General features: G+C 35.1%; 2 protein-coding genes across 3 annotated transcripts; one reads left to right on the forward strand and one right to left on the reverse strand.

Moving 5' to 3' along the window:
• The first annotated feature begins 11431 nt into the window (after nt 1-11431).
• Nucleotides 11432-20590, forward strand: LOC140007791 (protein MEI2-like 2). Of its 2 annotated transcripts, XM_072051111.1 has the most exons (14): nt 11432-11572; nt 13884-13934; nt 14021-14161; nt 14242-14708; nt 15969-16127; nt 16225-16341; nt 16470-16621; nt 17275-17366; nt 17484-17662; nt 17747-18414; nt 18518-18602; nt 18693-18761; nt 19051-19230; nt 19863-20590. In XM_072051111.1, the coding sequence occupies exons 2-14, from the start codon at nt 13895-13897 to the stop codon at nt 19977-19979; spliced, it is 2466 nt and encodes an 821-aa protein (XP_071907212.1). In that variant the 5' UTR covers nt 11432-11572; nt 13884-13894; the 3' UTR covers nt 19980-20590. The 2 variants fall into 2 exon arrangements, with proteins under 2 accessions (XP_071907212.1, XP_071907211.1); XM_072051110.1 differs by having other exon boundaries at nt 17484-18414; nt 19863-20106.
• A 544-nt stretch (nt 20591-21134) lies between these two features.
• LOC113690220 (ribose-phosphate pyrophosphokinase 4) lies at nt 21135-24634 on the reverse strand. Its single transcript, XM_027208053.2, has 7 exons — nt 24380-24634; nt 23445-23760; nt 22751-22846; nt 22545-22613; nt 22332-22460; nt 21565-21664; nt 21135-21486 (listed from the first exon to the last, which is right to left on the reverse strand). The coding sequence occupies exons 1-7, from the start codon at nt 24493-24495 to the stop codon at nt 21356-21358; spliced, it is 957 nt and encodes a 318-aa protein (XP_027063854.1). The 5' UTR covers nt 24496-24634; the 3' UTR covers nt 21135-21355.
• Between the last annotated feature and the right edge of the window lie 981 nt (nt 24635-25615).

The raw sequence follows: 25615 nt of genomic DNA on the forward strand, positions 1-25615 counted from the left end.
GCTTCAATCTCATTGTCAGGATCAGGATCCGTCCGCATTGGTACAAAAACATTTGGTTGGTCCTTCCTTCTTTCGGCTATGAAAAATCTATTCCGGTTTGTTGTGTCCTCTTCTACACATTGCTGGCCGTTTATTTGGTGATGAAACTGGTTCATCGGGTTCGACCCGATTCTGACCCGAACTCTCGAAAATCTCAACCCAAACCCATTAATTTCGTGTTAGGTTCGTGTCGTGTATTCGGGTCGTGTCAGGAATTGCCATCCCTAATGCACATGTATAAATATTTATTTATTGTGTGTGTTTTTGGGTTTTTTTGTTTGGTGCAGTGGGGAAAAGAAAACCCTTGAAGATATATGGTGATGATCTATGCTGTCTTTTGGTGAGCGAACTATAATTGTTGTGTTTGTATTTTGTGTACCGTTTGGAACTAACTGACGACTAGAACAGTTGTTCTGTATTTTGGGTGCCGTTTGGAGCTGAAAATTTTTTTCAGTTGCACTTTTTTAGAAAGGAGGGGGGAAAAAAATGCATTCTTGAATCTCTTCTGCTGTGGCACTTTGCCTCGACGTGCTTAAATGATTGAATTGAACGGGATGCCATGAATTATTTGTATATGATAGTACAATTTAGGATAACCTTTTTTGCCTTAAAAAGATAGTAGTACTCCTTTAAAACGGGTTATTGTAGGTTTGAAACTCTACGGGAGGCAAGACCCAACCACATGGTTTTCTGTGGCTAAATATTCACGTCCTATTTAATGGTCTGGAGTTCATTGATTGATTTTGATTGCTGAATCTTGGTGGTGAACTACTCTTGGGAGACCAGCTTGATATTCACTTGATATTCTGGACAATTTACCTGCTTTGAGATATGCCACCCAAAGTCCAGTGGACTGGATTTCCAGTTGGCTACATGCCACTAGGTAGTGAAAATGGTTACTTACATCATCAATCACGTCTCAAGTTAAAAGGTTTTCATTCTTGAATATATGAAGGAGCTGGTGTGCAGATAATTGGTACTGGGGAAGAAGGTATGGGTGTCATTTCTGAGGCAGAGATTGTTGGTTTTGAGGTCATCCCCTGCAGTATTAAGTATGATCCTGATAAGATGGAAAAGCTTCATATGTATGACGGTATAGAACCTACAAGTTGTCCATCAAATAATAAGGCAGGGCAGCAAGAAAGGGTTTCATTTGCTCGTGAGCTTGAGCTTGAGTTTGAGTTCCATCTTGGCTGCTGGAACTCTCTTTAATTGAACTTTTCTTGATTCTCTCCAGCATCTGGCTTGGGTAAGAGGCTCCTGACGTATGGTTAAACGATGAGAGGCGGGGGGCGAAGAAATTTATACGCTCTCCTCGATCTCGTGATGCTATCTATGCAAATGGAAGCAAGCAGCATATTCACGATGACACAGCCAAACGCTCTGCTACTCCATTGTTTATTTATTTATTTTTGATTTGGTAGCGTGCGTTCTTCTATTAAAATTCTCCTCTGGAATTTAAGGAGAAAGAAATAAATGTAACCAGCCGCCCACTATCTTTATCACGTGCACACCCATCCGACCAGGAAGGAGTTTAAGTTAAGATCTTGGGATAATCTCTTTTAAGCGGCTGTGCCATTTGTTTGTTTGAGCTCGGAAGCATAAACTGTGCAGCAGAAGCTACAGAACTAAGCTGTTTCGATTCTAACAAAATGCTTGCAAAAATACTAATAAAGTTTGAAACTGCCATATTTAACTGAGTTTTAAAATTTTAAGAACAAGGGATATGCAACATGCTAAAATCCCGAAGAAATCTAATATGCCAAACTCAATAAGACAAATGCCCTAGAATGACTTCTCAGAAGGGTCTCCAGAAGAAAACACATGAGAGTAGTAGTCACCACTTTTCTTCCTTCAGCAGAAATCCTCCTAAATGACCCTAAACCCGTCGATCATCCTGACATGCTTCCTTTTGCAGCATAACAAAAATCAGTTTTCTCAAAGTTGTCGTTATTTCCTGTCAACTCAGGTGTTGGATTGGACACAAATAGAAGCTTGGGTCAACCTCCATAGATCTATGTTGATTATTACAGCAAACAGCCGATTGTCTTTAACAAGAAGAATGCATCAAGTTTTCTCATCGTAGAATGTTAATGGCTCATGTTTGACCAATCATCCTCAGGCATCATTCACATGACATTTACTTAGACTTGAACTACAATGGTCATGGCTTCTAACTATTTTGCCACAGTAGTCTTAACAAAAGTATATCAGATCAGTCCTTTAAAATCAAACTTAAAAACTGTAGCAAAGGTTGTGCTAGAACTATCCATACGCTAGCCAAGCCTCAAATTCTCATCACCAATGACCTGTAGGGAGAGAGTAATTCTTTCATCTAAATATTAGAGATTCACAAACATGCTCCAGCAAACCATTTTTGCCACACACTATTCTCTATTTACATCACTTTCTGCATTCTAACTATTAACTGCACCACCCATAGACATCTAATTCTGTCCAGGCACAAATGGCAAAACTGAAATGGAGATAGTACACAATTGATGAACATAGTAAATGACAACAACTGCAGCCTTGTGTAATGAGAGAATATTTAAAGAGAGAAGTGTGTAATCCAACAATCTTGTTTGCTGTTGTAATTTGCATAAGATACTTGCCATTTGAAAAAGTAGGCTTCTGAGAAGTCAAGAAAACTCAACTTATTTAAGAATGACTCTAAAGAAAGCAGGGCTCTTGTACATTGCAACCTAAACCACAAATGTAATAGTAGGCTAAACAACACAGTTTACCGTTTACCCCTGAAAATCCCAATTTTGAAAGTTTCAAATTTCCCTTCCCTTCCACCTTCCAAATCTTGGACGCAATTCTTCGTCACGTTCATCAACTCAATTGCCCCTTTCGCAGCCAAAATAAAAAATCCAACTTCAATTGAACGACATATTTCATTTCCCATTGCACCTATCCACCAATGGCGGTCTCTTTCGCGATTCCGGCGCACTTTATCTTTCAGATTGATGATATCTTTGTGCATCTCGGATAGTTTCTTCTGCATGTCATGCGACTGTTTCTTAATGGCTTCCAATTGTTCGTAGAGGTGCAGCGGGTCGGCATTCTGTCTCTCCAGGGACCCAGTACTGCCCGGAGACGCAATACCCTTGACATCAGTCATCCCTTTCAGTCGATCGTCGATAGAACTGAGGTGGGACGGCTCGCCATTCTCTCCCTCCGGAGACCCAATCTCCTGGACATCAGACAATTTCTCAATATTCCGTCCGTCGACGATTACATCCCTACAGTGGAACACATCCATCAGTTGAAAGCAAATGTGGCGGCTTTCTTGACTGCTGTAAGCCTAGGGTTTGCTGTCTTAGCGAAAGAGAAGTAAAAGAAGCCGTACTAATTTTATAGTTTTATTGGCGGGTCATTGCCGATTCCAATTGTTACAAATTTGGGGCGTTTAGAGAACATGACAACATTTAACCGCTTATAATAAAGGTGTAAAAAATCTGTATTGACTCACAATCGTCCTTACTATTATTATGTGTTTGCGTGAGTTATTATTTATTAATCAAGTATCCAAAATACTAATGAACATTTAGAATACATTAATTTTTTAAATATATTTAAATCAATACATTTAAATTGGAATACATTAATATAGATGAACATATAGGATTATTGTTAATTATATTTAAATTATTTATATTTGTATATATTCATAATAAATAAAAAAAAGAAGACCGTGTTAAGATACGAACAAAATTCTAATTACTCATTAATCATCAAGTATCCAAAAGAGTAATGGCAGTTGAGTGAGACATCTCGTATTTGGAGTTTTTTGCCAAAATAACACTCTTACTAAAAAATATTCTCAATGTGATTCACTTTCAAATTTTATTACCATAATGATATTATTGTTCCCATCTAGTTATCCTAATTGCCATGTAGGATAACAAGAAAGGAAAGTTCTAATCCAGTTTATAGTTTACAACATTAACTAAAATTTTAATTTTTTTTATTATAGAGGCACAAGAAGATTGCATAACTTTTATAATTTTCTTATAATTATCTAAAATAAATTTTACCATATATTGACCTTACTATTATTGGTCTCCGAATTTTTTTAAATGTATCAAACCTATTGCATATATATTTTTTCAAAAAATAATTTTAAAAATACAAAAATTGCACCAAAAATTGCAACGAAAAATGTAATCAATTACAAAAATTTCAAGGTTATCATATTTGTTTATGTTATCCTTCCTACTATTTGATAAGACGAAAATAATCTTCATCTACCTTAAGATTATCGACTTGCGAAACATATTTTTTAGATGCTGTTAATATAAATATTGGCTTCCTAGTTTATGTTTGACAAGGGAAAGATAACGAAAGAAAAAATTGTGGGAAGCTTTATAGAGAAAATTGAAGAAAATATTAGATGAGGAAGAGAAATGGAGGACGTCTTTATCTCTATCCTGACACATATGCAGCCTAAGTGGCAAAAAAGGATCACAAAGGTAATAAATTTTAAAATTAAGTTACTTTGAATATATATTCTAGAAGAATAGTTATTTTGGCAATAAACTCTCGTATTTGTAATAACAAATCATTAGGGCTACGTGACAAACAGAAATTGGATGGCAATTAAATAAGGAGGTGAAGGATGACTAATCATCACCATCTTTGTACTTGGTAATGATTTGCAAACAATTTAAAAGTCTCAACTTTATCCAAGAAACCATTATTGTAAAAATGAATTTTATGAAGGCAAATGAGGATAAGAGGGTGGAAAATATATTAGTATTAGTATTAGGTATTATAAACCTCGAAACTCTTTGTGTTTGTTACTGAAGTTCCTTGTTATTATGGTGATAAAACTTGATGCAATAGAATGGATTAATTGGACAGTGGCTGCAGGGAGGTAGTCAAGGATCAGGGAAAAAATTATGCATATTGGGTAAAAATTAATTACATGAAACATGTAGAATTAATTTTCCTAACATTGCTGATGTATATATCAGAGTTTTGGATGTGTGATAAACATACACAGTATTTGCTACTGTCAAACATGCCTCACGTTGAATGGAAATTAAAAAAAAAAATTTCGGTTGTAGCTGATTAGGGCGTTAGACTTAATAAAGGCTAATCATCTACTTTAATCAAGTTCTACCTTTTTACGGAATGAATTAGCCGAGAATGAGAGCAGTCATCAAACGTGATGAATTTGTAATCAGAGAGTTAAACACTCCTTGGTGACCTAATCTGAAATGGTTCTCTTTTCTAATCTAGGCCCTTCATCTTTCCCATCATATTATTATGTTAACGTGAATCATCACAGGCAGCCTATAGTGTTTTGTTCATGGTCCGGTGAGCTATGGAGAACTACTAGGAGAAAAATATGCACATGAGTTGGCCAAAATTAAAAGTACAATAATAATATATACTAATTCATTTAGGGGACAAAATATGTAGTTTTGAAGTGCAGAGTAGTGAAGCGTTACCATCCCATAGATTGTAGGAGACAAAGTATTATTAACCCCATTTTATACGGTGTCTACTTTCAGTTGGGCTTAAAATTAGAAACTCTCTTAAGAAGACAAATGATGATAACAGTGCGCGAAGAAAATGATAAACTACGAGTAAGTGGGAGGTCTTGAGATCTCAAGATCTCCTCCTTACAGGCCATCATGCTTTACTATTCAATTCAATCCTTTCTCGAATGATATGACTTAAAACAAGCGTAATCCTCCATTAATCGTGTTTTACTCTTTTACGGAATGTATTAGCACAAATGAGAAAAGTCCTTCATGTATTCTAGACGTAACCAAGTAATTTTAATATCGTTATTAATAGAGGTGCAAACGAATCGAGCCGCTCGATTCAAACTCGACTCGAACTCGATTAATATCGAGCTCGAGCTCAAAACATTAAACCCGACTCGCGAGAATATATATATATATATATATTTTTTAATTTTATTTTTAATTGTAAAATTATATAAATATTCCTTATATTTTATTATTTATTAAGAAAAATTATTATTTTATTTATTTTTTAAAAAATAAAATAATTATTTTTTATTTTTTCGAGCTCGAGCTCTGTTCGAATCGAGTCGAGCTCGAGCTTGAAAATTACCAGCTTGTCGAGCTTGAACTCGAGTTCGAGTTTGATGAAATTAAATCAAGGCTCGACTCGATAAGGCCAAAGTTCAACTCGACTCGGTTCGTTTGCAGCCATAGTTATTAGATTTTCAAAGGCATTTTCTTTTTTGATATATTTTTTTAATTTGTTTTGCACATGAACGGGAGCATTCATAACTAGGAACGTACATTTCCAAGAACGTTGCTCCAGCCATTCCGTGATCAACTACGAAAAGTGGTATTCAAATTAGGAGTGAAGCAATTGTCATTCATTGGCAACCAAAAAAAAAGAAAAAAAGTTGACAAGGGGAGGCAATAGAAGTTGCAAATCCAGAGGATTTTATGTGCCAATTTTAACTTGCTAGCAACTAGAGCATGTAAATTAATCAACTCAACATTTCAGCCTTTTAAGGTAAATATGATTCCTCAAGATGCTTTCAATGTGGACTTGAAGAGTTTTACTAAGCAATGATTCACTTGGCAGCATTAGTTATTGATTTGATCCGTACCTTGTAAGCTTGTACAATATCCCATGTAATTAAACCTATGGCTAAGATGTTAAAAGTTCAAGATTTGATGCACATAAATATCCCATGAAAGGTTTAAACACCCCATCTAAACTAGATTCACATGTCTGGATGACAAATAGATGACTCCACCCTATGTTGTGATTGTAGGGAGAATATTAACCGTCAAAAAAAGCGATGCGTTACAGTAAATAAATAATTGAATATAAATAACATAAATGTTGATGTGATCAATAAGGGATCAAATTCCTCTTTGAACTGTAAGTTGGAGGTTCGAACCCTATCTGTAAAAAAAAAAAATTTTAAAAAGTGATAGAACGCTTCTTTGATTTAGTCAGATTCTTATACCTTTTATCCCTTATGATAGTTTATGTTACAGAAATGTTATTGTTGCCGTAAAATAAAATATAAATATTGATGTGAGTTGACACAGATATAAATGAATAGGTACTTTCATAAGTGGACAGGACATGTACTTTTTTTTTTTTCTTTGAAGAACAGGACATGTACTTCAATGTAGGTTTTGGGATTTCAGCGTTGCAGTTGTGACGTTGTTTGTAATCCTAGTATATTTTTGTTTGAGGAACAAAATTAGTACATGCTATGTACTAAATTTAGGCTGCAATTCTTTCTTTATTCTATTGTTGTCCTTTCCGGACAACAGAAAATGATGATGATGCTACCTTTCACTCGCTCCTGCGTGAAACATTAACTCAGTCGACGTACTTATCAGGATATTCTAATAGCTTATTCCGATTTTATAATTTTTTTTATATCCGCAAATAACATGACTTCTGTACAGGTGATTCTGTGGATCTAGTTTTAGGTGCCATTGATTGAGGGGTTTACGAAATCTTGTATTAACTCACTGTTATTTTAAGGGTTTTTCTAATATGTACTCATGATATATTTAAAATTCACCTAATCTACTATATGTATATATATATACTAATAATTATTACCCTCTTATGCATTTATATACTTTTCTTATTCAATTTTATCCACATTTCATTGTATTTTTTATTTATTTTTTCTAATTAATCTTATACTTTAAAAAATATGACACTTGAAATATATTTTAATGAGTACCTAGGGGGCACTAATTATTTATTTTTTATAATTAATCTTATTACACTTCCAAAATATGATACTTAAAATATATCTTAATGAGTACCTAACGGGCACCGATTAGACAAGCCGTTATTTTAATATGTGGAAGCGACTTGCTAATCAAGTAGCCAAAATAGTAATGGCAGTTAAGTAACACAGCATGGTTATAATAACAAACTATTAGGGTTACATCACAAACAGAAATTGGATGGAAATTAAATAAGGTGGTAAAAAATGACTAGATCAATCATCACCATCACTATACGAATAATGATTCGCAAACAATTTAAAAATCTCAACCTTATCCAAGAAAACATTGTAAAAGATGAATTCTATGAAGACAAGTCATGATAAGAATGTGCAAAATATGCTTTATAAACCTAGAAACTTTTTCAGTTTATAATTGAGAAGTTCTTTGTTGTGTGTTACTAAAACATGATGCAATAGAACGGATTAATTGAATACTAGCTACAAGGAGGCAGTATACTAGATGTTTAGGCGAGTACAAGTTGGTTCAATTGATAAGAAAGAGTCACTGTCTCACAAAATATCGTATATTAGAATTAAACTGTTGACGTGAGAATTGTATTAGCGAACGATCTGTAACAGCTTCTATAAATGACATATGATCTCGATGAACGATTTGTATCAACCTATGGTCTCGAAAGCATCACTTGACTTGTAATAGTAATTGGAGTCGAATCCATCTAAACTTTTTTCTTATACAGAAAAAAAAAGAGGTTTAGATGCATGACTCACATGTTTGCTACTATCAAACGTGTCCCACATTGAATGGATATTTCTTTTATGGGAGTAGCCGATTAGGACATTAGACTTAGGTTAATCGTCTGCTTTGATCAAGTTCTACTCTTTTACGGAATGAATTAGCAGAGAATCAGAGCAGTCGTCAAACTCAAACCAGATGAATTTGTAATCCGACGAGTTAAACACTCCTTTGGATTCATTCTTAGCCTCCAACTGATAGGAAAAACACAAATCTCTGTCAGTCAGAAAATAATACTCGTATAGGATCTGTTGTCGCTTCCGACACTTCAGCCAATTTCTTGGCTTTTGCGGGCCTATTCCACGTGATCATTTCAGCCGCCAGTCCTATGTACTAACTATACCTGAGCCTTATATTTTTATCCCTCTTCAATTGTAGTAATTACATAATGCATGTCTATCTTTGTCTGTACCAACAATTCATCTTGTGTTTTTAACGTGAGTTTACGTAACCACTACTGTATTTGCAATTCATTAAGATAAGTCACTGGTATTCGTGTTTTGGATAAGGGAGACTAAATTGGAAAAAGTATGTAAATGGGATAGGAGACAATAAATATGGGGGTATTTTTGGATTAGCTATTTTTGGATATATTTTTAAAAAATTTTACTGTGACAAAATTTTTATAGTATATTTTAGAATATTTTTAGAAAATATTTTAAAATATTAGAGAGTAGAAGAGTTTTTAGAATATATTTTAAATATTAAAAAAATTTAAACTACTTTTTAGAATATTTTTTAAAAATTATTTGAAAAACTAATTTTTGAAAAACTCAGCAATCCAAACAGAGCCCATTTACTACAGATTATCTTAGCAGACAGAGATCAGAAAACCCTTTGTTTTCTTTTGTCATCGTGTTTTTCCCTTTTGCTTTTTTTGGTGTTTTTCCTTATCGGCAAGTCCATTTGGTTTGCTTTTCCTTGTCAGCTAGTCTATGCGTTGTGCTTTTTATCCTATCACATTCATAGTAGTAGCAGAAGATTAGGAGAAAATGTTTGTTGATCTACACGTCTATTCTTAGCTTTTTGTTTTTGTTTTAGCATGAATATCTTAAAATGGTTCCTTCAATCAAATTGGCAACATGTACAAATATTGTGTTTGGATTGCATTTTTTATGATTTTTCATGAAAAAAAATACTGTAGCGATTTGATATATGTGAGGGAAAAAGGTAACAGGGGAATGTGATCATGAAAAATAACGTAATTTTCCAACGAAAAGTTACAATCCAAACAAGGCTTAGAAAGCTCAAACATGCATGGAGCATTGATTGGGTAGTCTTCATATGCCTAAAAATTGATCCATGCAAAGCTACCTATAATCAAGGATTTGTCAATTTGGTTATACCGTAAAAGTGAGTCCATTGTGTTATAATTTTGACAAATTTTTTTTTCCGTGCAAAAATATTTCAATTCAGGAAGCTGGTGATAATTTTAAAACATTAATAGTTGATCCACTTTCCTCTTTTAATGTGCTTACTTGGTGTCCCAAATTAAACAAAAAAAAAAAAAACCCATCATCAAATAACACCTAAAATTATCCAAAACAGATTAAAGAAAAACACATACACTTTAGTCTCTCGACTTAACTCGAATTCACATAGCACTCAATTCAATGAAAATTTGACTTTTTATCAACATAAATCAGGTAAATTTGTTTGAGTAATATTTTTGGGATTCTTGTTAAACTCTTCTTTTTTTTTTAATATTTCGGAACCGATTCTTGTTATACTCATAAATATTTATGCAAAACCAAAAGAAAACAAAAAAGTAACTGAAGTGCATTTTTCTCCTCAGTTTGACTCTACCACAATGTCAGGAATCATCCCCATGTACCAACCAGTGGCAATTTCAGTAATTTCCCCTCAGGTCAAGGTCAAGAGTTTTTTTTTCCCATCCCAATTATCCACTCCAACTAAGTACGTGCTGTCAACGGACTCCAAATGGAATTCAAATGCAGCCAAATTTTCTCCACTCCCCCACAAAGGGCCACAACAACAAAATACTTAGAAGAAACAAACAAAATTCAAAAATGAAAAAAAAATAGTGAACTATTTGCACAAATTTATTTACACATTTTCGAATCACCTATTTCTCTTATATACACGTCACATTTAAAAAGTCTTATAGATTTTTTTCAAAAAATTATTTTAAATAATCTGCCATCTAAACACATTCAATGACAAATTAAAATGAAAACCATCATTTTAATTTATTCAAAATCTAGCAAAAATTTCGTGAGAGAAAAAGTTGAATAAAATCATAGCGATAGCTCTGATTATTTGTCAAATTTGTATTATGATGGTAGTAAAAACCTACTGTATCAAGTCTTATTTTCTTGATCCAGTATATCCAAAATCTCTTTATTCTTTTTAAAAAAATCAAGTGATGTAATTAAAAAAAAAAGAAAAGAAAGAAAAGGATGATTGAATAATGAATGCACATATTCAATAATTTATGTCATTAAGACCCCATTATTTTATTCTATTTTCATGGCAGGAAAAGAATTGCAGAGAGAGAAGGGGAAGGAGAGGGACGGGGCAATGATGAAATTTCCTTATTTTTCCCTCCAATCATTCTCCAGTCTCCACTGTGTGTAGTGTGTGTTTTTGGGACCTTTTCATGTGTGGGTTTTATTTGTTCATCCCAAATGCTTCCCCAACTCTCTTTCCCCTTTGTCTGAGTAGCAGTTTTCCTCTTTCTCTTTCCCCTTTGCAGCTTTACAATAAAAAAGCTCTAATAATTTTTTTTTTAATCTCTGATAGTGTATATAGTAAATTCCGGCGGGAGAGAAGGATTAAGGAAGTGAAAGAGTAGAAGAAAACAATTTCTCTGCTTCTACGAAACCAACCCCTCAACTCATCTCTCCTCAGCGTTTTACAACTACTTCTTCTTCACTAATTTAACTCACTTTTCCAAATTCCTCGAGGTCTTTTGTGATTGTTTCTTCTCTCTTCTTTCCTCCCTCTCTCTTATTTTTCCCTGTTTGTCGTCTCTTGTTCTCTTTATGAAGGTACTCTTGCTGCCCCCTTTCTTGTCTTGTTATGTAAAATATTTTAATTTTTGTGAGGAAAATTGAGGTGGGTTTTTCGTTTTTTCCCGCTTAATTTTATGTTTCTATTTTTTAAAGTGATTTGGGAGATGGGTTTCTAATTTTTGTTGCAGTCGAGATTGATTTTGATCCTCAAGTTGTGATTTTTACTAGTATATAAGTTCATATACGATGTAAAGTTGTGATCTTTACTTTGATTGTGGTATGATTGGACCTGGTTATTTGGCTAGTTCTTTGTTATACTAAAGTGAAGTTATGCTCGAGTTTGGAAAGTTCGTTGATCTTATTTGGTGGTTTTTGTTGGTTTTACTGGAATTTGATCAATTCTAGTTAATTTTGTTTAGTGTTATGTGTTGTGAGTTTCTGGCGTTTGTTGAACAAAATGATTTTTACCTTCCATGATCAATTTAATTGTTGCGTAAATTTGTTGAATTCTATCTTGAATTGTCTGATGCATTGGTTGTGTCCGCATAAATTATGCACCTTAAGTGTATCTGTTTTTTGGAGGAATCATGTGGTCGTTTGATGAACTTTTACGCCTGTGAACATTCAACTTCTTAATTGCTTTATTATCTTTTGGTGGAAATCATTGTAGCTTCACTTTATTTATTCTGGTTTTTCTATAAAGCTTAGTAGTTCATTGCCTGCTTTTAATTCTTAAAAGACTAATGGAATAATGGTTGTCTTAAATATATGTTAGTTTACTTTTTAAGCCCTGCAAACTCTATAAATTAGCATTCTAGAAGGATCAATCTCAGTTCATATATCGGAGTACATTATGAGCTTTCCTCTTTCACTAGAGGGCAGTTACAGGATAGCTGACACTTTCATTTACAAGTGTTCCCCCCCCCCCCCCCCCCCCCCTTCCCACAATCTTTTTGATAAGTTAGAAGTGTTTACTTCATGGAAAATAATTGCTCTCACTAGCTAACATCCTCATCCCCTAGGCGCTGTTTAGGAAAAGATGTAATTAAGCACCTTAGGTGTGTTCTTTTTTCGCCACCTCTTTTGTTTTGGGTTTTTATTTGTTATTTCATTTCTTTAGTGGCTTTTGTTTCTTGTAGGCCTTAATCAATCCATGGGTTTGTGACTCATCTTAAGATCAAAATTAGTTTCAGTTTCACAAGTAAACTCGCTTTTGTTTTTTTTGATGTACATGAGAAGCACTGCATAGAAGTGCTAATATTCTGTATGGCCATTAAGAGGTTTGGATCTAGCCAATGTGCATCTGTATGTTACTTTGTAAGCATTAGAATATACCTAAGAATATAGACTTTACTTAAATGGGTTACTTGTGTCATCATTTCAGGTTGCTTTCTAAATAAGCATGTTGAGTGTTTAAGGAGTTTGGAAATCTAGTGCATTTAAGTTTGGTGAGCTTGATGGTATACAGTTATCAATAAGTCTGCTTGTTGTCAAGGAAAAAAAAAAGGAAACTCGAGTTACTTGGATTCTCCCAAGTATTTATTTGGAAAGTTATTTTCTGTTGACTTGGAATAAGCAAAGCGGGAGCAAAAGAATTATTGTGTCCGTGCAGTTTTTGCATTTATTCAGAATTGTGTTAAGGAGATTGAGACAAACATTTTTAGAAAATTTTTGAAGACCTTTTGAAGGTGTCATCAAATGTTCTCAGAGAGTTTTGGAGAGCTTTAATACAAATTTGGGAGAGTTTTCCAAGAAGGGTTTCTGAAGGAGATAAATTAGGAAGCCAATGTAAAGCAACTCAATCTATTTCAGTGTATTCCGTGTTTACTTGTGTGAAGATCATTTACTGCCACAAATTCAACATGCTGGCTTTTGAATCTTCTTCTATGTTACCATTGTCCATGTTTACCAAATTTCTTCCAATGCAAAGTGAAAGAAAATCACCGTTGGGTGGTCAAATAATACTTACAATTATTAGCTTTTGTGTAAGAGAGAAAATAGAATTAAGCTGTGTACTTGATTTTTTATATTTGTCATTTTAATTTTGTTCATATCCTTTCTGCCATTTGTAAATTTCTCTTCAGAACAATATGAGATAATGGTCTGAACTTGTAGTATGAGAAGCAGAAAAATCAATTTCAAATCTGAAATAGTTGACCACAAGATAGAAGTAATTCTCTTTATTATTATAACATAAACAGTGCTTCAAACCAAAAAACTTTTGGTACAGAATTTCATTTGCACTACTTTATTTGTAAATCTGGAAACTCTACACTTTGGTGACTTATGAAATCTTTTAGACTCTGGATACTTATACCAGTATACTTCACCTGCATTCTGTATGCAGAAAGTGCTTTGATGGAGCAGGCCTCAAAAAGTTCTAATTTACGTGATGAAGGTGCTCTATCTTCTGCTGGATTAACCAGGTTCTTATAAATTATGTGAATTTTTTTTTTGTCTTGATTGTTTTATGTCTTTTTGCAGGTCCCTTGGACAATCCATTAGCTAATATTTCTGGAAAGGAGAGAAATGCATGGAGGATTCCCCTTCGTACTGGTGCTTATCATGCATCAAGTGATGCAAGCTTATTCTCTAGCTCGTTACCTGTCCTCCCACATGCAAAGTGTAAGCCTGATCTTTTTTGGGAGATGCTCTTAGTTGGGGATATAAGTTTATATTTTTACCACTTCTTTGCTAATATGCAGTAAATTATGGTGACTCCGAACAAAGTCTTCAATCAGTTGATGATGGGCTTCCTAACTTAACTAAACTTAATCTTGAAGATGACGGTAAAGATGTATTTGAAGGTAGTGAACCAAGTCCAATTGGTAACTTGCTTCCTGGTGATGAGGAGGAGTTATTAGCTGGTGTAATGGATGATTTTGACCTCAGTGAGTTGCCTACTCAAGTGGAGGATTTGGACGATGATATCTTTGGCAGTGGTGGGGGACTAGAAATGGAAGCTGAACCCCAAGAAAACCTCATTAATGGTCTGTCAAAGTTGAGCTTGCCTGACGGTATTCCTGGAAACAGTAGCGTGCACTATGCTGTTCCAAACGGCGTGGGAACTGTTGCTGGAGAACACCCATATGGAGAGCATCCTTCTAGGACGTTATTCGTCCGGAACATTAATAGTAATGTGGAGGACTCAGAATTGAGATCTCTCTTTGAGGTACTCGTGTAACAACATTGTTTTTGAAAATGTTTTATAGTTTACTTAATTGCTACATGTTCTGTTTGCTTGTGATGACCTCTGCTTCCATTTTTTCCTCTGTATCTAAAGTACAGAGCAAGTGCATGTTTATGTCTGCACCCATTTGTGTCACCCTGGGTATGTATTGATAACTTTTCCATTTTCTTTTGAATGTGCTTCTGGGTAAAGTCCAGGGTGTTGCTCTATATATCTTAGACTGGGGCTGTAGGTGGGTTTGGATTCAGTTAGTATATCTAAGACTATGATCTATTGTTACTACATGATCCAGACTTGATCTGATTATTGATTGGTCTTTTAGGAGTAGTACATGCCCAAATTCACTGAACCCTAGGAGATACACTCTTCATAAGTTTTACAGTTTCGCTAGTTTTGGATAAAATTTTAGAGCTTTCAGAAAGAAGTTTCTTTCTTTGTTGTTAACTTGTTATCATAAACGATATTCACTTGGATATATATTGATGAGCTGTATTGCCATTTAAGCTTTAGATGTGTGCATAAACAATGCGCCTTTTTTAAACTACTATTAGTTCCAGGTCCTTATGGGACGGTAGTAACAAGATTCTACTCCAGTCCATTTATACAGATATTGGCAGTTCATTTGGATCAAGATCTGACTAGATGCATTTTGATAGGATGGAATATGGGCTGAGACCTGGACAATTGACGGTTGAAATTATTAAAATTTCTAGAATCTCCATGGTAGCAACTATTTTATATGTAGCTAATCTATATTTTCTGAGCAGGAAAAATTTTTATTGTGGAAGTTGAATGAAGAGTAAGGCAGTATTTTGTGTTGGTTCTACAGTCTTTCACTTCCTTGAAAAGTCTCTGGAAAAGATAAATTTAGAATGCCAGAAGATGATAGTGATAAAAAACAGGAGATCTTTGTCTTAGTGGATATGCTCAGTTGCATTCCTGCCAAGGCATTGAACTCCTTAACTTCGTTACCTTCAGTTTGTGAACTCAAGACTTAGAAAATATTAGTCAGGAATTTGTAGTAATATTCCTGATGTAATAGATATTTCATTTATCTTTGCAAGTGATTTTGCTTTTCATTCCATTTGAGCTGCTTCAAGTCCAATCCTATCACCGTCATTATACTGGCTGTCCCCAAATCCCACACATGTGCAGCACCCTGGTTTTTTCTGTTCAATCCTTCCGTCATACTGATAATTACCATAAACTGCTATTTGATCACTTAATGATATCTTCTTGCAGCAATATGGGGATATTAGAACTTTATATACTGCTTGTAAGCATAGAGGGTTTGTGATGATATCTTACTATGATATCCGAACTGCTCGAACTGCAATGCGTGGATTGCAAAACAAGCCTTTACGACGAAGAAGACTCGATATTCATTTTTCCATCCCCAAGGTTCATCAAAGGCTTTGATCTTTTATTTTTATCAGTACTTAGAATAACTACTTAGTGCAATGGTGTCAGAAAACATTATTTTTCTTGGATTACTCAGGATAATCCATCAGAGAAGGACATTAATCAAGGGACTCTTGTAGTTTTTAATTTGGATGCATCAGTATCAAATGATGACCTCCGTCAAATATTTGGAGCTTATGGGGAAATTAAAGAGGTGCCTATTTCTCCTATTAGAATATCTATTTAGTTTTTCTTGCTGCTATCTTTTCTTTTTTCTTTATGTGCCCTTTGATTTTCTGTCAAGATGTATGAGGTCTGGAATCTTTTGTGTACAAATTGCAGATCCGAGAAACTCCACATAAACGGCATCATAAGTTCATCGAGTTTTTTGATGTTAGAGCTGCGGATGCAGCTCTTAAGGCATTAAATAGGAGTGACATTGCTGGGAAACGCATAAAACTTGAACCTAGCCGGCCTGGTGGAGCCCGTAGAAAGTACGAACTAGATTCTTTTCCATTTAGTATTTATTTGAGTTTTTGGTTTTTTGACTAAACTATTTGCTTCCTCATCTTCTATTTCTCATTTTTCCTTTCAACTGTTTTCCTGTTACTAACCTTCAGTGGAACTTTTTACTCTTCCTATAAGAAAGTTCAGTTCATCCCATGTGTTTCCCATCACCTCTCAGATTACTGTTAAAAAGTGTGTGGTCTTTAACATGACTTTTATCCTTCTTTAACTTATGTATAAATATAATATGAAATTTTAACTTTGACACTAAAAATGGTTCCAAGTCAATATAGGACAGTCTGTTCAAGGTGGAGGAAGTAATACTAGAATTTACGTATCATCTTAGCTTAATATTGGACAGAAAGATAGAATATTAAATTATGACTTAACTACTTAAGCACGCCTTATTACAAGCTATTATCTGTGCTTGGTGAGATTAAACTGGCTAAGATGCTTATAGAAATGTATACATCCATCAATTTTTTTTTGGTATTGAGGGAGAATGAGATTCACTGCTTATAATCTATTCTCAGAAGTTTTACACTGAAAGGACACCAATGGTTTGATATATCATTTTGGGATGTATAAGGATATTGGTTCCTTAAAATTACAACTGCTTTCTGGTTGCTTTATTGTCTAGCCTGATGCAGCAGCTGAGTCAAGAGCTGGAACATGATGAAACTCGATCCTTACGACATCAAGTTGGTTCGCCTGTTGCAAATTCTCCTCCTGGTATGTCTAAATTGAGTAGAAGTACGTCTTGTGTTTGGAAGTAGAACCACATATAGTGCTCTTTCCAGTTTGATGCCATTTATGAGGTATTGAGTCTGTTCTCGAATCATCTGATAGGTTGGCCCAATTTTGGGAGTCCTGTTGAACCAGCTCCATTGCATGGTTATGGTCAGTCTCATGGTTTGGGATCTATAAACACCATGAGCAGCAATCCTTTACCTGGACTGGCCTCAATTCTTCCAGGCCACGTATCAAGCCCCGGGAAAATTGCACCAATTGGTAAAGAATCTGGAAGGGTAAGCCACATGAACCAATTAGTAACTGATAAAAAACCAGCACCAGGAGTTTTGATCGAGAATTCTTATTCTATTCCTAAGCAGAAGTTAAGCTCAAGTCCCGGGCCTGTCTCCCCTTTCCTTGACTTGAACTCCAACTCCTCTGGTATTGGAACACTTTCTGGTCCACAGTTTCTTTGGGGAAGTCCTACTATTCAAGCAGAACGAGCAAATTCTTCTACTTGGTCAACATCAACTGTTGGTCATCCATTTGCATCGGGTAGACATGGACAAGGCCATCCATATTCCAGTCGACAAGGCTCATTCCTTGCTGCACATCATCATGTAGGATCTGCTCCATCAGGAATTCCTTTGGAAAGACGTTTTGGTTTTCTACCCGAGTCACCAGATGCATCCTACATAAGCCAAGTTCCATTTGGAAGTGCGGGTTTGAGTCCCAATAATGGAAACCATCTGATGAATATGGGGGCTCTGAATATTGGTTTGCCTCTTAGTGGAAGCTTCAGTGAAGGTGGTTCTCCAAGTTCTAGGATGATGTCACTGTCACGGAATGGACCCTTATTTTTTGGAAATGGATCTTATGGAGGAATAGGGACAACCAACCTTGAGGGATTAGCTGAGCGTGGTCGAAATCGTAGGATTGAGGGTGGGAATCAGATAGACAACAAGAAACAGTATCTGCTTGATTTGGAGAAAATAGTTAAGGGGGAAGATACTAGGACTACTTTAATGATTAAAAACATCCCCAACAAGTAAGTGCAACATAAAATATATCTAAGATTTGTTGCTGTTAGTATAACTTTGTCTGGAACTTTGTCATATGCAATGACTTATTCCTTCTTTTCCAATTGTAAGGTACACCTCAAAGATGTTACTTGCCGCTATTGATGAAACTCACAAGGGTACCTATGATTTCCTCTACTTGCCAATAGATTTTAAGGTTAGGGTTTTACTTTTCCAATGAATCTGGGTGCTTTTCTCTAATTATCATGCCAAACCTCATCTTAAGACATTTTTTACTATGGTGCAGAACAAATGCAACGTTGGTTATGCCTTCATCAACATGGTGTCTCCTTCACATATAATCTCCTTCTATGAGGTTGATGGTTCTTCCGAACCTTATATGCTTGAGTTGTCTAAAAGCTAAACATGACTATCTTTCTCCATTTGCTTTTGGTGTTCTATTCCAAGTTATCTAGTTAGGTTAAGCTGGTATTCATTAGCTGTTCTTGTCATGTTGTTTGTTATTTGGTGTTTGTCCGTTAAGTTTCCTGAGTGAGTGAATCGCTTCATTTGATTATGTGTGTCCTCATGGTCATACATCTTACTTTTTAGTGGCTCTGAAGGTATGAATGCTAGGGTGGCATCTTACAAGGGAATCTTTGCAGGTTTTCAATGGCAAGAAATGGGAAAAGTTTAACAGTGAAAAGGTTGCTTCCTTGGCATACGCACGTATCCAGGGAAAGACTGCACTGGTTGCGCATTTCCAGAATTCAAGCTTAATGAATGAAGATAAGCGATGCCGTCCAATTCTTTTCCAGTCAGAAGGTGAAGGCATTGGTGATCAGGTATGTATGACTAGTTTCTGTTGGACTTTGTAGTAAGCTTCACAAATCACAGCTTCGCTAACCAAATGATGTATAGAATCTTTTAGTAATGCCATTATGTCTTACTCGTACCTTCTATCAATCCTTAAGAAATGTTTGTCGTAGGAGCTAAGATATAGAAACATTTAATGGCAGAATCACAAATCAAGCGGTTAACATGACTGCTGACACCATTGTCTTTTGAAGAACTGAAAAAAGGAAGATCAAAGGAAAGTGATATCTTTTTAATTCATGCTTCGATGAATGCATGTGTGCATACCTCCCCAGACTCTATCTTGAACTAGTTCCTTAATTGCTGAAAGAACATGACTTTCACTGTCTGTACTTTCATACAGTCATTATAGCTTGTATCCAAGTGTATTGCAATCAATTTGCTGTCACACATTATTATGTCATTCACAGTACATCAACTATTCAGCTAGAGCTGCTCCTGTATATGGAGCGAGAGATATTGCATAGTGTAGGAGATCATTGATATAGTATCTTTCTCTAAACTGTCTTTGAACCATGAACATACTTCGGAGGCGCCCTTTAGGAAAGAATACTTTGATGTGTTTTTTTGACCTAATTTGAGCCAATTTTGTGTTGCTCAGGAGATTTTTCCATCCAGCAATCTGAATATCTGTATCCGACAGCCTGATGGATCTTACACTGGCGACTCTCTGGATAGTCCAAAAGGTACTTTTGACGAGAAGCTGGAGAAGAGCTGAGCATGCATGGGAAGTAGCTAACTACTACACTATAGAAGCAGTGATGGAAAAGTAGCTCAGAGGTTATTAAAAGTTTCTGGCATTGTGTGCTAATTAGTGCACAAAATATTCAAGTACATATGGTAAATAGTGAAGCTAATGTTGGATGCGATAATTCTGTGTTCAAGTCAGTATCCGGTTTTTGGGTTATGGATACTCCATAATACTTGAGAAAAACTATTGAAGAGACAGATGGAGCATTTTGTTTATAGATACAGTTACAAATTGATATTCATCAAGGGAAGTAGGTGAAGCATTCTGCTTACACTCGAAGATTCTCCTGGTGTATGTTTTGGTCTCCTAAATGTGCATGATGTCTCTTTCTTTCGTTTTTCCTACTCTGTCTTGTCATTTTCTTACAGTGGTTTCTAGGCTTGCTAAATGTATACATGTTTATAGAGCTGGGAGAGTTTCGGTATGTCGAGGTGCAGGCTGTTTCCAAAGTGTATAGTAGGAGAAAACAGGAACTGCATCTTGCATGTGTTCTGTCCTGGAGTCTTGGGACTGATTGAAGCCTCTTAATTGTAACTTTGATGTACAGACAACTTTATCAAATTTCTCCCTTTTTGTAATCCGAATTTGGTTGCTAATTTCAATATCCAACTTTGAAGTAAAGGTGCATGGTAATCATCATGCTGGATATAGCTGATGGAACAAAGTTTATTTAGGTCTTGCAAGAGTGCACTTTAAAGCGAGTAACTGGTGTTTACCTTGTTGACTCGTATCATTCTTTGGTTAAGAGTTATTAATTATTGCAGGAATCTTCTTGTGAAATTGCTGCTAGAGCCTGCTAGAACTGCCTTAGCGACTCCTTTTGGGTGTCCATTGGTTTAAATTGTCGTCTGGGTCATGTAAGACAAAGCTACAACATTTTTGTGTTTAGAGAGAAGTAACCCGTTTCTTCACGTGGAGGCACCGTAGCTCAAGAAAATGAAACAAATGCCATAGCAACTTCCTTTTCCCTTACTCTTTAAGGTCTTTGAAGGCTAGTTTAATGAATTTTCCTTGCCTGAAGCATGTCAAGTTCTTCTCTGTTGCATTTAATTCATTATCCTAACTCAGAAAACATCGGTTAAGCTAAAAACTGCACAACGTACAAAATGTTGCCACCAGGAATTGCAATTCTCCACGGGCCGTAGGAGACAATTGGGAGAATCTTGAGAATAAACTTAGCCAATGGGGTATTAAGACAAAATGGGGATTAAGTACACCTAATATAAATTTCGACTTTGCAGTACCACTCTTAAAACTCCCTTCATTTCTGTCCATTGGGTTTTCACCTCTATAAATGTTCACATTAGTCTTGTACTACAATGCTTGAAACACTCATCAAGCGTTCAGGTTTGAAGAGCATCAGCAATGGATCCTGCTAGACTTAAAACTTCGAATGGAGCTTTGTCAGCAATTGCTTTCACGGTGAGGGGACACGAATCTGTGATCCAAAAGTAGGCAAATGCTTTCTCCAAGTCTTCAAAATACAAAATAGAGGGTTACAATTAAATGATTGAAAAAAAAAAGTGTCTAAAATGAATATGTGATTAATTACCTTCACTCTTGTGAACAAACCGCTCCCATGAATGTTTTGGGAAAACACCATGTGTGACATAGGCACTTACTTTTGCTGCACCATTAGCGGCCAAAACTTTCTGTAGAACCAGAAAGGACCAGGGAAAAACAAACATGAAAGTACCAAGTTAGATGCATGTACTTGTTAAGAGGTAAAATAGAGCATATATCCAACCACATTTTCTTTTTTGCATAAAAGCATCCTAGGGAAATGGACCAAAGGAAATACCATTGCACATCAATAAATTTTGTTGAAAAAGTATCAAAGATTAGTTGATGTTATGTCTCTAATGCATTTCAAACACACCAGGCCACTAAAAGTTTTCTCCAGTTGTAACTGTATACTACTGAATTGAATGTCAAGCATTATAGTCCATGAGATCATTGCTTAGAATTGTTAGGTTCTCTCTGTTTTTCCTTTTTTATTAGCTTCTTGGAGCCGAATCCATAAACCATTATCCAGAAGACAAACCAATCCAACATCATGCAAAGGCGGTAAAAAATGACAACCATGACCTGATTATTTCTACAAATATATGTGTTATGAATCAACATAGAAGGCCAAACAATGAAACTAATTCTTCCTTAAACCCTTTCCATCAAATGAGAAAGCATTACAATACTTCAAGTGGTTGATATGATGTATCACTTCCAGTGATCACCCCCCTCTCTCTCCCCTCCAAAAAAGCCAAAAAAATATAAGAAAAAGAAAAGAAAAGATCCTCAGGAAAGTAAAAGAATTATTACCTGGCACTCAATAAGAGTACCTCCAGATTGAACCAAGTCATCAACAATCACAACATGGCAACCTTTTGGATTTCCCTCTTTTAGCCTCACAATTCTTTTATCACCTTCACGTACCTTATTACAGACTACCTGCCATTCGACAATCACAAGCATCCAGTATATTATCAAGTAGTGGAATAGAATGATAATTAGAATAGAGGTAAATATATCAACCATGGGAAAGTGGTCCAATTGCTTATGGAATCTTTTCCATGCGCCATCATCTGGAAATGCAATTACAATCTGCACAGTAAATATACTGTATTGGAGATGAACTGATATAGACATTTAATAATTAGAGAGGAAAAGAATGCCAAATCCATGAAATAAGGATTGACAACTCTTTAACATAAACAACACCAAGCCCAACCCCCGAAAACCTTCTCAGACTCAGGAAGTTGGTGAAGCCGTTGTTTCAGCAAAGGAATCCCCGTCTCAAACAAAGGCAAAACTTGATCTCCGAAGTAAAACCTTTCCTGTAAAAGAAATACTTAAAATATTGATGCTGAAGATGAAAAGATAAAACATTTTTTGTTCTACTTCTATTGGCAAAGCTTTCATTCCAAATGTCATGGCGCAAAACAATTTTTGTTTGTTTTATGCTTCTTGACATAATAGCCTCACATTTGTTTGAAAGTTATCTCTTTTGGACAAAACGAAACACTAAAGTGGATCTGATTTAGCAAGAAAGCTTTAATTGTTTTATTGTTTCTAATTTAGAAAGTAGCTTAGATATTGATGGAAATGCTTTTTCGAGAACCGTTAGAACATATTACTCTCATTCCAACATATAGGCCTTTACATGGAGAAAAGCATTTTTCAAGACCTCCAACCTAGTTCACAGATTTGAAGACATAAACAGACAGCAAACGAGTGCACAAAAATAAGTACATGTAATTGCTAAAAGGTCACCAATAGTGGGCACAAAATATTTTTGGCAAATTTGTTCATATTAGCTAAAATAATTGTATTAATCATGCTAAAACCCAAGCAGAAGAAACAATTTAAAAAATCAGTCATAGAGAATGCATCTAGTGCATCCAATGTAGAAGACAAAATGTAACTAACGTTTACCTGTAAAGCATGTATGTCATAGATGACTAAACTTGTTGGACCACCCCTTGAAATAGGAATGTTGGACAAAATTCTTGCCATGGTGAATGCAGTGGCCACATCCCCTTCTTCTTCCATTCTTTCAAAAGAACCAGTTGGAAAGAAAGGCAAAACCAGCGAAAAGGAGGCAACAAATAACCTTGGAAGAGCAAATATGACAGAAAGCTGTTCAAAGATTACTGCAGGTGAGCTAAATGATGCTAGAAAGGCCACGTGCTGACCTCGGATTTCTTGAGCATTATTTATGAAAAGATTCGGAAACCCATCATCGAAACTCCTGAGAAATACATAAGCTTATCTTGGAACTGATCCTGATGACATAAATAATACTCAAGAAGCAGAAAAGTATGGTTGCTTAAAAAGCCCACTAAAGTGTACATTCCCTTCTGTCTCTTCTAAGCCACGACCACCCTAAAACTCGAAATACTGAAGACCATAAAATAATCAATGGATAGCCTACATTATCATCAGCTCGGTTAGGCTTATTCTATATGGTCAAGTTCATTCTTCTCAACACCCCAAAGACAATTTAATCAGAAATTAAAAGGAATAACCATCTTAAACCTTATTTCCTTTTGCAGAAATTCTCGTGCGACCAAAAATATCATAGCCCAGCACCAGCTGCACCTAACCTTCCTAATATATATCGATTAACCCCTTCCTAATATCAGCGCAGATAACTAATTGTTGACATATTCAATTTGTTAATGGTGGTATTATGAAATCTGTCAGAAAACCTGACTTGAGTTACACATACCAGCACCAAAAAAATAAAAAAAGGTCGAATCTTTGTTCAGCATACCCAAAAAAATTTTTTTAAAAAAAAGAAAGAAAAGCAGATTAGAGACTATCAGGAAATAAGATAAAAACAGAGAGAAAGAAGTGATAATGGGTACCTCCAATTTATGGTTTGGAGCTGAATGAATTCAGACTGGGCAGCCACTTTTCTAGCAAGGTCTTCTGCCTCTACACAGTGGTATAATAGTACCTGCTTCTTGTCTTGCTTCTCCATTCTTGATCACAAAAAATCCTTCGGACACTCGGAGAAAAAGGCAGTCAGTGCAAGTTTAGAATGCCAAAAGTTGTGTCTGCCAAAAGGTTTTTGCGGGTTTTGCACTCTTGCAGTCTTGCCTAGCTTTGAGAGATTCTGATTGATAGTGATATTGCCAGACTAAAACGTCATCCTGCCAGAGCCAAAGTTAATTGAGGGACAAGATTGCCCTCGTACATTCCACTTTATTACTTCTTGGCTGGATTCCTCGTTTCTCTAAAGATTTGCAAATATTATCGGGGATAATTTCAGAAACCTCCCTTGAGGTTTCTGACATTTACACTTACCTCCCCTGTGGTTTGAACAATTACACTGACCTCCCCTGAGGTTACTAATCCTTTACAAATTCAGTCCAAATGATTAAAATATTATTTTAGAGAGTGAAATTAAAATTTTGTACCTGATTTGTCCTTTATGCCACATGTCCAATGAATGGCAAAGTATTACAAATTAATTAACAATTAATAAACTTTAACGAGCGTAGTTTATAGGCAAATACGTATTGCCTATTTAAAGTACCAGCTCTTTAAATGAATTTTATTTTCAAACATTTACTTTATCACAAATATTTATTCTCAAATACAGATTTGTATTTACTCTCAAATATTTAATTTTTGTTAAATACAAAACCTACCAGTTTTTCTTCCGTAGAAATATTAATATAACATTTTTTCAATTTCAATTACAAATATTTATGTATTTAACATAAATTAAATGATTTAGAATAAAATACTCACAAAGAGCTAATACTTTACTCATGTAATGGATGAAAGCCATAAAAAATTAACATTTTATAGGCCATTTCTTTTTTTTTTTTTATAAATTTTAATTTATATTAAACAGATAACCTATCTATTTTCTTTTTACAAGAATATTATTGTAACACCTTTTAATTTTTAATTACAAATATTGATATATTTATTGTAAATTAAATATTTAAAAATAAAATACCTGTAAAGAGCCGGTACTTTAAATAAGTTATGCGTGTTTGCTTGTAAACTACACTCCTTACTTAAATCAATAAACTACACTCCTTAACTTAAATCAATAAACTATACTCCTTACTTTAAATAGTATAGTT

This window comes from Coffea arabica, chromosome 5c (genome assembly GCF_036785885.1).
Source record: "Coffea arabica cultivar ET-39 chromosome 5c, Coffea Arabica ET-39 HiFi, whole genome shotgun sequence".
NCBI lineage: Eukaryota > Viridiplantae > Streptophyta > Magnoliopsida > Gentianales > Rubiaceae > Coffea > Coffea arabica.

Excerpts from the sequence above, each read along its gene's own strand:
- LOC140007791 (XM_072051110.1), top strand. The coding sequence starts at position 13,895 with ATGGAGCAGGCCTCAAAAAGTTCTAATTTACGTGATGAAG. Across the intron at positions 14,709-15,968 it reads AATTGAGATCTCTCTTTGAG|CAATATGGGGATATTAGAAC; the intron begins GTACTCGTGTAA and ends ATCTTCTTGCAG. Across the intron at positions 16,128-16,224 it reads TTCATTTTTCCATCCCCAAG|GATAATCCATCAGAGAAGGA; the intron begins GTTCATCAAAGG and ends TGGATTACTCAG.
- LOC113690220 (XM_027208053.2), bottom strand. The coding sequence starts at position 24,495 with ATGGAGAAGCAAGACAAGAAGCAGGTACTATTATACCACTGTGTAGAG. Across the intron at positions 22,847-23,444 it reads ATGACATACATGCTTTACAG|GAAAGGTTTTACTTCGGAGA; the intron begins GTAAACGTTAGT and ends TTTCTTTTACAG. Across the intron at positions 21,487-21,564 it reads GTTTGTTCACAAGAGTGAAG|ACTTGGAGAAAGCATTTGCC; the intron begins GTAATTAATCAC and ends TGTATTTTGAAG.